This window comes from Formica exsecta, unplaced genomic scaffold (assembly GCF_003651465.1).
Source record: "Formica exsecta isolate Colony F162 unplaced genomic scaffold, ASM365146v1 scaffold60, whole genome shotgun sequence".
NCBI classification, from domain to species: Eukaryota; Metazoa; Arthropoda; class Insecta; order Hymenoptera; family Formicidae; genus Formica; species Formica exsecta.
Window position 1 is genome coordinate 768,022 of NW_021853281.1, and position 14,863 is coordinate 782,884.

General features: G+C 40.4%; 1 protein-coding gene across 1 annotated transcript in view; it reads left to right on the forward strand.

Moving 5' to 3' along the window:
• The window catches only part of LOC115242523 (Down syndrome cell adhesion molecule-like protein Dscam2), a 79,865-nt gene that overhangs the window by 25,305 nt on the left and 39,697 nt on the right, over nt 1-14,863 (forward strand). Inside the window, exons 4-8 of the mRNA XM_029818895.1 lie at nt 2,253-2,414; nt 2,761-2,910; nt 8,046-8,163; nt 13,260-13,503; nt 14,049-14,253. Coding sequence (XP_029674755.1) covers nt 2,253-2,414; nt 2,761-2,910; nt 8,046-8,163; nt 13,260-13,503; nt 14,049-14,253 — 879 coding nt within the window. The remainder of the gene's footprint in view (nt 1-2,252; nt 2,415-2,760; nt 2,911-8,045; nt 8,164-13,259; nt 13,504-14,048; nt 14,254-14,863) is intronic.

Sequence of the window (14,863 nt, forward strand, 5' to 3'; positions counted from 1 at the left end):
AAACGTTGCGACAACATTACCTCGCGTATACCCATGCAGAATGTGTCACCTTGTACTGAGAAAATGAGGAAGTTTAACGACCGCTCGCAGGACTCTTTTATAAAAAGTACAGGAACCGAGTCTTGCTCACTTTTATGGTGCAGATAGTCACATATTTCCCGTGCCGTATCTCAATTTAGCAGCTTATCCTCTAAAGATAATACGTATGTGCGCCGACATTATATTCTTTTCATAACTTTCTTCCAGGCTTGAACATTATTTTCTAATTAGCCAATGTTACTGAGCCTCGACTAAAAATTAGAGTATATTTTTTAGAAATGTTAGTTGACGATTTTTTTTTATATAACGAATAATTTTTGTTATATATTTCGTTCGAGGTTGTTACAGTCTTGACTTTCTGAAAACATAAACACATTATGCGTTTAATAATACTGTCCTCGCGCGCGCTCTCGGTCTTCTTCTTGCCACTCTACGCCAGTCATAGATACGTCGTTGGATAATTACGTCGTCACGGGAGAGGTTTTTCGGCAGTTTTGTATAAAATCCGACTTGTTGAAAAAGCGTGGTTTTCGACGGACGAGCTACTCATTTCTAGCGGATGATTCTCTGAGAGGATAGATGCGCGCCCTGATGGAGAGCTAGTCAACGCGTTGCTTTTGCGCGCGGCATCTTCCTCTCTGTCTCTCGCTCTTTGATTCCCACCGCTCTTTCCTCCCCTTTCCGTTCCTCCTCGCTATATCTTCTCTCTGCTCGTTTCATGGTTTGTAAATATTACCTGCCACGAGATGTCTGCCGAGTTTATGTTCGGCTTGGTTGCCGCGTAACCGAGAGAAAGAGAGAAAGGGAGCCGAGCGAGCGATACGCGAAGAGAAACCAGAAAAGGGAGACGGTAGACGAGGGAAACGTAACGAGAAAGAGAGAGAGAGAGAATGGCAGCGTGCGCGAGGGACGAGAGGCGGTGGATGGAGTACGGGCAAACTCACTGAGTTTTTACCCCATTCTGAAGTCTGAGTGCCTCGCTCCGCTGACTCTCGAAACGGGTTGCGGAGGCAGAGCTCCGCAACGCACCACCACACCACAGCGATTCCCTGGGCTGCTGCTTTTCCATCCCCTTACTCGCCATCTCTCTCTCTCCCTCTCTTTCTATCTTTCTTTTTCTTTCCTTTTTTCTTCTAGATTCCTGCCTGGCTGCCTTCCACGTTCTTTACAGCCTTATTCCATCCCCCTCTTAGACATGCCCTTACCAACCTTTCAGCCGAGACCATCAACTTACGTGGGCTGCCAGGTCAGGGGCGGATCTCGCGACATGAGATTTTGGATAAGACATCGCCTTTTGGGATTTTCTACTTTGACCGTATTGTGTTACCGCGTTTCATCAAGCTTCGTCAGCCCTTTCGTTAGCGCGTAACATCAACACCGCGTAGAGATGACGGTGATTAGATGCAAAGGATGACGCGATGCTTTTCAAAGCAAGCTCATGTTATGCTATTTTCCTATAAATTAAAGCTGGTTTTCTATAAACTTTTTAATGTAAATATTTTTTTCAGATACTAAGACTTTCAGACTCTTTCTAAAACGGGATGTTTGCGCGCGTGGAATCGTTCGCTCGTAATACAAGATATTTGATTATAATAACATCGCGCATGAAAAAACAAACAGTTTTATTCTGTGTGATTTACTTTACAAAAAATAATTTTAAAAATGCATAATGAGTCTACATAATTTAATGCATCGTGATTATTCTTTTAGCATTAAATATTTCACATCTATTTACTCCTTGTATTCTTCGTTATTTTACAGAGAAAGATTATTAAATTTCTAGCAAATTAACGAAAGCTATTTGTAACTCATTTCATTAACTGATCGTATAAAATCCACATCAACATTCAACACGCGAGTACACGCAGCGAATATAATGCCTGTTTACCGGTATTACTAAACTGCGTTACTAAACAGATCATTAAGTATATAGAGATGGAAGTATAAAATTACATATCCGTATATACATTATGCTTGTGTTTATGAAAGCTCTTCAATTCGAAGTGGTATCAAATGTAGGTTTGAAGCAAACAACATGATACATCGCGTTGTATGATTTCGTTTCTTATCGGTAGAAATATACATCAAAGCGAGTCGTAACACCCTTGTGCAGCTGTAACATTGTTAAAACATACATTCGCGTTACTTACAATTCCGAAAACCACGGTATATGGACGCAACGAAAGTAGAACTTATCATTATACGTGTTGCAGTGGTAACCCAACGTTACGATCCGGAAGTGCAGAGTCCTAGCAGTTTCCTCGGCAACAATGTACTTATGCGCTGCAACTTGCCCAGTTTTGTTCGCGATCACGTTACGGTCACGTCTTGGCTCCAAGAACCAGTTTTCAATATTTACCCTTCCACAATGGGCGGTAAGTAATGAAAAATACATATTTATAGATACGTCTGCATGTTTTAATAAGCGTTTATTTTTTAGTATAACTATAATTAACATATACAGATTTTCCATTTAAAAAATAGAATAGAGTGTGTGTGTACATATATAACTTCAAAATTAAATAGAAGCTTTTATGTATACAAATATCGAGTATATTATCGTGAATTAATTATACAATTTCATTATTGGAAAATAGGAGTTGTATTACATGACGTCATTTATGTGCGCGTTCATATAAACATGTAATTTCCTTCCGATCAATTTAGATTTTCATGATGATAGAAACGTAATTCAAACCCGATGCGCGCGTGTTGTTATAGATGGCAAATATCATATGTTGCCGAGCGGCGAGTTGATGATAATCAATATTACGCGAAGCGACGCGCAGATGACTTATCGATGCAGAACGCATCACCGGTTAACTCAGGAAACCGTCGTCAGCAGCAATGTAGGGCGGCTGCAACTGACTGGTGAGTACGTCATAGATTTTTCTTCCTGTATACAACAGGATGCCCACCTCCACTGTATTGTTTTCTGAGGGCAGGTTCTTCGATCATTTGTAATCACTGTTTGTTTTTTTTTTAATAAGTAAAATATTAATACTGATATTTAAGATTGAATATGATAATAATCGAAATTTAATTAAATGAAGATTTGCCTCAAATATAAAACAAAAATTTGGTCATAATTTTGTTTTATTTGTTATTTTCAATTATTTTCTCTCCTGAAGCTTAGTTCGTTAGGAACTCTTCATCTTCTATCACTAATTACTCGAAGACAATAGATGCAAATTTAAGATTAAAATTTTATGAAGGTTTATTTGTGAAATCAAATATAGAACATAGTTTTATTATTCATTATTTTTAATTAATTTCTCCCTTGAAGCTTAGCTTTGTTAGGAATCTTTTATTTCCTATCGTTAATTATTCGTAGACAATAGGCGCCTCAGTAATTTTCTCGTCGAAAAATTCGACTGCAAATTTGTCGATAAAATTATTATTAAAATACAATGCGTTAAAAGTTTTGGATACTCGTTATTCATATCACTATATGCGCGATCTCATATTCTTGTTATATAACAATCTTGATTCAGGATTAGTTAGTTGACGTAAAATCGACAGAAAAGAGGATCAGTATTCTATTTGATTGTATTCATCGCGTTTTAAACACAAAGACGAGTTTGTTCCGACAATTATTAAATTTTTCAAAAAACGTAAATAGAGAAGAGAGCTCGGATATAGGATATCCGTTGTGCTTGTCGAACGTAAATTCCGGTTCCGCCTCGAGCTGAACGTATATATCGGACGTATGGTGGAGTTTAATTAAATGTTTACTTTACCTGCACCCAATTCGATCGATACCGCAGTAATTATACTTGCCATTTTTTTCATTTGAAGCAAAAGCAACCAAGAAGAATACGATGAAAAGAGAAAATTTGTTCCCGGAACTATCGAGAACTCAATACACATCCGCGTCATTGAAATTTTTAATAAAAGCATTCAAAGTTTATGCAAATCGACGATCGTATGTTTATATATTTATTTCTATTAGGAAATAGAGGAATATTTTTAATCTTAGTCATTTATCGCATCTTCGACATTTAATGAATTAATATATGATTAAACGAGATCGTTAAGAATCAAGGCATCACGAAACAGAGTGGATAATTAATTTCAGAAGACATCACCCTCGTTTTTTTTTTTTTACGTTTGCGTAATTTATTCTCCTATTGCGTCCAGCACATTAACTCGGATCTTGCCTCGCGATAGCGAGGGCTGCAAAGAAGGAAGGTTGGAAGATAAAAACAGCGCTTTTTAACTGCCGGCGCGAAACTGTCCGATCGACTTCTTCGACAGCGGTCCATGTTTAATTATATAACGGCTAAGGAAGTGACGACGGTATAACATTGTGTAAATTATAAGGGGGTTGGATAAACGCGCGAAAAGAGGAATGGAAAGATGGAGGAAGTTATCCCAAGTGATCTGGAAGTAATGGCTTTTCTCTTCCCTTAGGATATCATATCGCGTTCGAAATTAAGTGGAACTTTAATCATATTTATCCGCACAAACGCCAAAGACAAGCCCTGGCGCTTTTACCTTTCCTTTCTTGGTAGAGTCCTATCGCGAGATAATGATCGATCTGGTAACGTCGTATCTTTCGGAGTTGTTATAAATACATCGTCCATCTATTACTATTTAATGCGCGCGATTAAAATTTAATATCTAATATATACCACGCGAAAAGTAAATATAGAAATAGCGTTTGTAATGAAATATTGATCGTGCTATTTTAGCGTAGTATCCTCATTGTGAAATCTTTTCGCCAACTTTCTTCTTCCTCTTTTTTCATCCTTTTCCCCATAGACAATGTTCTAAATTTTCAAAACTCCGAGACAGAGAGAGAGTTCGAAAACTTTTAAACTAGGAAAATCTCTCGTGATATCGCGAATTTCGGGGGATGTGCGACTTATTTAAAGTTTCTTGTAGAGCGAACGTAGTTGTCGTGATTTCATATGCCGCTTTCCACACATATGCTTTTGAAATAAAATTCTTCATATTGGATTGGTAAAATTGTTTCGGTAAATGTTTACACACAGAATAATATCAATTAATTAATACCATTATTGTAAATTTTGGCGAGCTTCATAATTATCGATATTAAATAAACTCATGTTGTTCAAAGAGGTCCCCAGTTGGAAATTACCTCGATAATATGACGCGATTTAACCAGGTACGATGATGTTTGGAACCCATAACCGGTGGGCTGCTTTAGTATATTCCTAATCATACAAATATTTCCAACGAACGTCAATTAATTATCGTTATTCGCTCGTAGGTTAATTACCTCGTGTATCATTTGACAGGTTGCCGAATAAACGATATTCGCTGAAAGCCTGACGGCAATCACACAACCAGGACAAATGTTTATCTAAAGCGAATCGCGAGAACAAGAAAATTGGTAGAAATGAGAACGATTGATTTAAAAAGTTTCAAGTTTAACCACTTTTATATTTCCGATAGCTGAGATTTCTTCGATTTTCTATAACAAAGTCAATAATTTAAATTGTAATAATAATCATCGCGTCATATTAATAAAATCTCGTCAATAAAATAATATAGCAATAATAAAATAATTTTATAATACGAAATCTCGACGTTCTTGAGGTATTTCCGCAGAGGGGGAGAGGGATGGAGGACGGCGAGAGAGAGGGAGAGAGATCGCCGTTTGTGTGCCGCCGCATAATCAGGCAAGAAAAACCGATCCGACGTGCCCGAGCAAGAATATCTCGGCGGACGTTGAAAAATTCACGGGTTTCAATTTTCCAGAAACGTACGCGTTCGCTCCGTGCACTCGTAATAAAGCTGTTACACAACCCCCGCCCATTGCCTCCTGCCACGCAGGAGTCCCTCCACTCGCAAGATAGAAATTTATGCTAAGCGCACTTAGGTAGTTAATAACTTAATAATAAAGTTTGGGGGGGGGGGTGGGAAGAGGAGGGGGCGAAATTTGATCGTTTGCATATTTCGGCTCGCGCGCACTCCATTTTCCATTCCCCTCTCTTTCATCTCCCCCGCGCCTTGGAGAGACTGGCGTATATTCTACTAAATTAACCAAAACCTCGATGTACATTAGTTTTACGGAGTAATGAGGAAACTTTTCGGCACATTATCCGCGTATAAATCCCAGTAGGGGGGCCCTGCCGAATTTAGAAATTTGGCGTAAAGTTAACGTTCATTGTACTCTCATATGTGGAAAGATATCGCGTGTAATATCCAGGACGCGATCACGTAAAACAATTTCGGTGGTGTTGTACGATTCGTAGTGCTATATGAATGCCATGGAGTGGACGTTATGTTATGCCTGTTTGATTTATTGCGGATTTTGATGCTGAAATTTTATTGGCGTACGCCCTTGTAGAGGGATCGTCAAATTTCAGATTTAAAATTCGAAAATTTGGAAATGCCATAATCGATGACGATAGAATTTATATTTATATATTTTTCTCTACTTCCCCCAAAATATCACAAGGTTTTAGTGTTCTCTTTACTATACTACATAATTATTTACAGCGAATTATTTGGATCATAAAATTTTTCTTTATTAATTGAAACTTGTAATTTAGAAAGGATGTATTTATATCAGAAAATAATATGTATAATATTAATTAATTAACATTGACGCGCAATATTGTATTAACGTTCGCTATTAAATTTAATCATATTGCGAAATCAAACGACGGCGTACACAAGCTATGTGCGACGTATATAAACGTATCTCACGTAAACGATAAATATTTTTGTCGTGACGTGCGAGAGGTATGTATAACCGTGCCCGTGCGAGTATTCGTCCCGCTGTAATCCAGCGCATTAATTCCCCGTTAAATGTAACAGCACGTATGCGTCGCTGTCCACACATCATTTGATCGCGAAATAACACACGTGCCGAAGAGGAGGGCACTTGAGTATCTATGAACGAATCAATAAACCACGCTGCATTTCTACCGCAGATATGCGCCGGGCAGATTGAGTGGCACGATTTTAACACAGTGCGACGCGAAAATAAAAATACCTACATTTGTAATTGAACAAATGGAATAACCGCGCGGGGGGCGGAGGTGGAGAGGGGGACGCGTGATGCGCGTCGCTTTTGATGCGGAATTAACGGCGCATCTTCATTCTTGCTGACAAACGCGCGCGTAATTCGCCCCGGATATAGATCTGTTTAATTATAAATTCATCCCGCGCGTGAGAAAATTTGAATTTTCGAGCGCGACGGGGCAAAATTAACCGTGCAAAAGTATGTTGGGCGCAAATTAGGAACGTCCGACGATTTATGTAACAGTTACAGTTTTGGCGGCGCGCTAGCAAAGAATGTTATAACTGCGCCATGCAAACTCAATTAACGAGAATACACAATTTAGTCTTTATTTTGTTAAGAGAGTTGTGTGTTATTATGCAATCCCGAGATGTGAATAGCGTGCGAGTAGTTTGCGAATAGCGAGATGTATATATGCGCGTGTTGCATATAAATTTCTTTCAAAAATATCATTTTAATATTACATTGACTCAGTTTGGAAATAAAAGGTATCGCGAAATTTCACTCTAATGTGAACGGAGTTCTGCATAGAACGTTGTCGGACGTTGCCGTTCGAGCGGAACATAATTTCGCCGACAGTTTTGATAGCGCGTGACGTAATTTCAAATTCTCGCCAAAGCGCGCGGAGATATATCGTCGTTATCTAACGTGGTTCCGCTTCATAGTGCGCGCCGTGTCGTAAGACGTGGCGTTATCTGCGACCATAACTCCCCATTAAACGTCGCGCGCTGGAAATGCGTGCGCACAGTGTCCTGTTTTTTTTTCCCTCCCTTCTTCCGTCCGTGTTCTCCGATCCTCCGCCATCCGGCTTATAGGGGTCTCGCGCTTTTCTTTTCTCCCGTAGACAGTAACGATTTATGAACATATTTTCCGCGTATCATGCGGCGGGGACTAGCCCGGAATCGATTCTCGAACGAGCGGTGGAAGCCGAGCAACGTTCCGCGATTTAATCTCCGATTTTACGCTATAATTGAATTTACGCGTTTCTCGCGGTGTTTCTATTTTGCAGAAATTCGAGGCTCCATGCCGCCTATAATAAATGAGAAGCTAGTGTACATGTCGGCCCGCCTAAAGGACACCGTCGTCATCCCTTGTGTGGCTCATGCTAATCCTACCCCGACTAACAGGTAAGTTTTTTCATTATTTAAATTGCACTCGTATTTATTAATATTACAAATCATTAAGTTGTTTATATGTTGTAGATTAAATATTATGGGCAGATTAATAATATCTATATTTAATTTTATTAAATATATAAATTAAAATTAATAATTAACAATTAATTAATTTAACAATTTAATTATTAACAAAGCATATTGGTACAGTGACGATCCCTTGTGTATTTTTATGTGTGCTCGTGCGCGCACATCTCCGGATCGCGTATGAAAAGTTGATTTAAATAGTTATCTCGTAGCCATATTATTATTAATTTTGTAATTCCATAAAACGCCCATAATTGAAATTTAAATGTATTTTTCTCGTCGACCTTTTCACGTATCTCGTTTCTCTCCTTTTATGTATGTCCTGAGTAACGCTCAGATACGCAATTAAACGATAAGCAGGCATCTACTTTCCGCCATGCGCGAGCGATATCGTTAAGTAATCTGCATGCAAAACGTATGGAACGCAGTGCGGGTGAATTAAAGGCGATGTCGAAGATTAACAAGACGTTTTCGCGTCGCACCCACGGCGAATACGAAATACGCGGTCACGAATTTCGTTTATATCACGACGGTTTGATGCGAGCAGCAGTTAATAATGTGGAGCGACCGCGACAAACGCAATAAATATTGACGATCCAATATTAGGATGAAACTTGCGAAAAACACACAGCGCGATCATTTCAATTCCGCTTTCGATTTTACACACGAGAATATAAAAAGCGTATAAACGAACAAGAGCGAGTCAAATGCTGTGTTTTAAAAGAATACGCGATTATTATCTTTTTAATAGGAAAAACCGCTCTTTATTCCGTAATTTATATATTTCTGTGACGAATTTCTCTCTCTCGTTAACACTATTTTCAGAGGAAAAATTAAAAGTGAAAAATATAGAGGCATAATGTTTTCCTTTTATTTTATAGAATTAATATGCATATATTATGTTTAGCAAAAGATAAGATTAAAATTCATTACCTAAAATAATACACACGCACATTCGTTGCGAAATCAAACGCGTACGATTTAATAGTGGTTTGCGCTCGAGTCGAGTGAAACTGCGGCCGACAGTCGTGACGAGGAAATTGGAATCTTTGTGCAAACAGAGGAACATGTGGACGATACTCATTCGCTACTAGACGGCTGTATGCTATGTCTCTCTGTTTTCCTTATATTAATGCTAATTTTAAACATAGATCCGGCCGGAATATTCCGCGCGATATGAGTTTCTCGCACGGAAACGCGAGGACGCTTGGAGTTCACGGACTTAGACTAAAGATAAACTGAACAAGAAAACAGAGTACGAACGATAGAGAGACTTCTTTATCCCCGCGCACCTTTCATGTATTAAATATTACGTTAACGGTCGATTCTTTCGAGGTATGTATCTTTTCTCTCTTCCAAATCGCTACGATGTATTTATCCATGGGAAAAGCGTGGGAGAGAAAGATGAGATAGCGGGATATAACGAAGCGACACGGAAATTTCGATCCTCGTTGCACGTCGATACAACACGCTGCTGGTGAGAAAAGCGACGAGTGGCTCTCGAAACTTGTTGCGTGGGCGGGGAAGTGTGTTATTACAGCGGATTACGCGATTAGCAACTAGTTTGGTTCCATCATTGATGCCGCGAGCGTCGTACAGAGGATCGTGCGGTAATCAAACTTGCGTCGAGCGGAAACACACGCTGTCGTGTGCTTCTAGCAAGAGATACTTAAAGAGTTACGGATCGAACGCGAGATACCCGCGCGCGATCGATCAAGAATCTTATCACGCGCGATCCTGCTCTCTCGTTTTATTTTATTCTCGTACGAGTTTGATGAAGATTCTTTTTCCTTCTCTCCCTCTTTCCTTCTTTCTCATTCGCGTTGTAATATAAAATGAAAATTTCAAACGTCGCCAGCAGAACATATCGACGGAACTTTGATCGCACGCACGTGAAATTTGTAGAATCGATGCGGATAGAGCGATGAGGTTCTCTCGCTCTCGTATACGCGTCTCGTATTCGTGCGTACGTACGTATGGATGAGCGTGTGTCGATTGGCGGCTCTACGCGCGTCGCATGCGTGCGACGCGGGTAACCGGGGGATGAACGAAGATAGTCCGGAGATATATAGACGTCGGGAGAGCTGTATGGGTAGCGCAAACAAACCGACCGCTGATTACAGAGACTGCTTCTGACAGCCCATCAAATATTCCGCATTTACGTATACGTCGACGTCACTGAGTATTCCATGCTTGTGTTCATCAACCGCTTGTACCTTCTCTCTCTCATCCTGTCATCCTTGTCCAACCTCTTCTTCCGCGCCGACTCTCTTCTCCTTCTCTCTCTCTCTCTCTCTCTCTCTCTTTGTCTCTCTTTCTCATCCTCTTCTCCTAGATATCTCTTCCGCGAGTTGATTTAGTCGACGGAAGAGAGCAGAGGAGAGACCGGAGAATCTGGAGATAAGGATAAGAGAATGGAAAGGGGGAAAGAGGAAGAGAGAAGAAGAGAGAACAGATGATGGACGGAGAGATAGAAGACGAAGATGGTGAAGATGGAGCAACGGCAAGAGAGAAAAAGACAGAGAGAGAGAGAGAGAAAGAGAATGGAAGATAGATAGAGAGAGAGAGAGAGAGTTTGAGGGTTTGCCGCGGCGCAGAGGCTTCCATCTTTCCGGGTTCCCTCGCACTCGAGCATCCCCGTATCCCATCTCCTTCCCTCGCCAATTTCCCTCCGTAAATTCGATTATCTATAGGTATACTCCTCATCCCTGTGGCTCCACTTCTGCCGCTCTGGCGAGACGCGGCTGCCATCCATCGCTCGAACTCTCTTTGGCCTCCTCCTCATCGTCTTCATCATTCTCCTTCTCGTCGTCGTCATCGTCGTTCTTCCGCATCTACTCCCAGATGCGGAGTAAGCAAGATCCCGGACCACTATGCTTTAGCAGATTTCTAAGCCACGTGGGGCCGATCGTCGCATAACAGAGAGAATGAGAGAGAGAGAGGGAGAGAGAAAGAGAAAGAGAGAAAACTACGAGAGGGATGATGTTGAAGCTAATGGCGCGTTACGAACAATCGCGAAAAGATGAACTGGCTCCATTCGGTTTCGATAAACTTCCCGTAGGGCGATAAGGGATTTCGAATTGGGATCAATTTCAGTATTGACAGTATTTAGATAGCACTATTCGGTCTATATATTGACCAATCTTTTTCTGTTTTAATTGGAACATTAAAAGAGATGCCGCCGATCAATTTTATCTATGCGTCACTCGATTTTATCGAAATCAATATTCAAGAATAAACACGTTTTATATCAATCATTAAACGCGCGCGCGCGCAGAGTATTTATTTTTCATATATTTTTTAATTAATCTTTCTTGATTAAAATAATTTTGTTGCAGTTGAACATTTTTATAACTAGAGCATTAATTATCTTAAATTTAAATAACCAGCGGTTTATGCGCTGATAGTATTTAAAAATAAGTCGCTCTATTATTAAAAAACTGTGTATTTTTTTAAACTAATATCTCATTTAATTAGAGAAGAGGGTTATATATGTGTTTGTACAATATATTCGCGTTATATTAAAAATTCATGTCAATCCGGCTGCGCAGAAATACATATGCGAGTTTGTTAAAAGCGCGGACGGTGCTGTCTGACAATGAGAGCGAGCAGGAATAGCGGCAGCTTGAAATTTTCATTAGTGACTTTGTTTGTCGCTGCACCAACGTTGTAGTAAAGATATCGACGGAATTGATAAGATGATGAAACACTGCTGTTAATTTACACCTCATTCATTTCTTTCTATATCATACAATTTTTGTATATCTTGCTAAGGTCGATAGTAACGATATATGAAATAACACGATGATGCTAAACCTCTCTGCTTAATACCGTGAATTGATTGTTGTGGAAGATGAATGGAAATTCGTCGAGATTGACACACGTTCTTGCGTCGATGTCGGTGCGCATTTCACGTCGTTGTGGTCATCGATAAGGTCAAAGGTCGCGCGTGCTCGCCAAAGATCGATCGGATTATCCTCTCCGCTGAGGCTGGCTTAAATCGAGGCAACCGCGAACGCCGTTTGCATTTTCAATTAAGACGGACAGCCGAAAGCCGGGGAAGTTATGCACGATCTCGTTTCGTGAAAATCGCGGAAAATCGATCCGCGATAATTACTCAAATAATTACGCAATAGTAATACAGCGTGTTTTTAGCGCCGGAATGTACGTATTCCCTCCTACATTGTAAGTCATTTACACGGTAAAGCTATTTAAATCTGTAGTTATTTAAATTAATGATTCATAAATACACATTTTAATGATATTTTTGTTATGCGACTGTGTGATCGCGCGACGAATATTATTAAAATGTATGCCCTTTAAAAGTAAACGTTTTGCAAGCGTGCCTGTGCTCGCGTATCTCTGGCTGTGTCATATATATGCGACAAGTAGAAACGAGAGAGAAAGAGAGAGAGAGAGAGAGAAAGTATAGCATATACAGCATATAAACCGTACAATAAGGGGCGAGTAGGTGGGGAGGGAATGCATTTGGCTTTACCAATGAGGAACAATAGTTGTTTTGTGTGCAGCGGAGAGATATGCGGTTTCGGACAGACGTGCGCACGTAACGCGTAACATTCCCGAGATCTCGTCGGTTAGGTAACTCGAGATAATAATAATAATAACGTCGTAGAGCGCTTTGACGAGAGCGGGAAATAGTAATTTGCATACGCATTGCCGAGACGCGCGCGCATGAGCTGCGGGGTACAATGTATCGAATTTTCGAATGTCTGCTTATGTCGTTTGCTCAGACGAGACAGTCCGATAAAATGACGGCTCGATAAAATCGAAAATCGCGCATTAAATGAACGAAGATTGTTTCTCTTTTATCTTTTTTCATTTTTTTTTTTTTTTTTTTTTTTTTTGTTTGTGTTTCAAAAGGGAAACACGATGCGATTACGAAGCTTATGCTCGGTTCAACTCGCTTCTAAACCAGCTCTCAGTTAGTCAGACTAACTTCTCCGTGCCATTTCCGCATTGTTTATTATTTTTCATTTTTTTTTTTTTTTTTTTTTGCGTAGATGGTACTACAACAGGAATCAGAGGGAGGAACCGATCGAGGAATCGTCGGGACATTACGTAGTGCGCGATGGCTCCTTGATCATTCAGAGTATCGAGGAGAACGATGCCGGCTCGTACATGTGCACTGCCAGCAATTCCGAAGGCAGCGAGACTTTGGAGATCAGATTAACGGTGTCTGCGCCGCTCAGTGTTCACGTGCAGCCGGCGATACAGACCGTTGATCTGGGGAAATCCGCCTATCTGGTAATTGATTGTCAAATCGATGCCAATCCACTCGAGAATAAAACGTACGTGAGGATCGCGGATAAAAGGCTTCCATATAAAGTAACTGTAAACTCGCAAGAAAAAGTCGAGCAAATTGAAATAGAAATAATTTCGTTGAATCTAATATTGAGATCGTGAAACGCAATAGTACGGAAATAGATATAAACACCGTAGAGCCCCTCGTAAGAACTCTATGTATCCAAATAATCCGAATAATACGGCTTCTTCGATAGATCGTCTACAATATCGAGTACTTTGATTATGAATATTTACCGCGGCGTTTTCATCTGTCTATAAATACGGTAAAGCGCTGTCGATGACGCGGGAAATGAATCTCTACCGTGCCGGAAATTAATGCCAGTCGTGGTACGAATGCGCGATTCGAGTACACATTTTCAGGAATATATAGATCTGATTTTTCTCTCAAGAGGAGACGAAGAGAGCTTATATTCCCTCTCGTTTTCACGCTCGCGGGTCTCCTTTCTCGATTCTCATCAGTTCCTTCCGTCTAAACTCCTTTGCAGACGTGCACCGCAAGTGGATTTCCGCAGGCGGCACTCTATTGGCTGAAGGACGGTCAGCCATTGAGGACGGGCGCCCGCGTAAGGACCGTCTCCAGCGAGCGTATTTCCGTGACGTCGGTTGCGAGAGAGGACCGCGGCATGTACCAGTGCTTCGTGCGGAACGAGTACGAAATGGCCCAAGGAATCGCAGAATTGCGCTTAGGAGGTAAGACATTCTGCTTCGCATTCCAGATATTAGTGTATATCGCGATATCCGCCTTCTTGCGTCTTGACTGATTACAACGATACTCGTAATCGTCCGTCCTATACGCTCGGAAACTCAAAATCTGTCTAATAGGAAGACCTTGCGGTCACGCTGGATAAAATATAATTAATAAATTAGATGGCAATTTTTTTCTTGAGGAACTGAATTTTATAATTGAAATTACATAGAATAGTTTATAATCACCATCAGAATGGTTGAGAGATTTTTAATTACTCGACAATTATCTTGAAATCGAATTATCGTTATTATTACGAATATAACACAGGCTCTCCATAGTTAATTTGTCGTTTAATTACAGGAAATATTTATGTATAAGTATAGTGCCATAAATATTTGTCGATTCGAGTAAAAGAGAGTTGCGCTTGTTTGCTGGAACGAGCTGTTTCGTCGGCTTACCGTTAGTTAATGCCGCACAACTCTCCCCCATGTACGGTCCATTCTACGATTCGCGTGCCATTCCATCGTAACGCATTTTCCATCATGAGGCAGCACACGACTTTCCTGCAGGCTACGTGCCATTTTTGTTGGAAAGTGCCCTCATCTCTCTTCC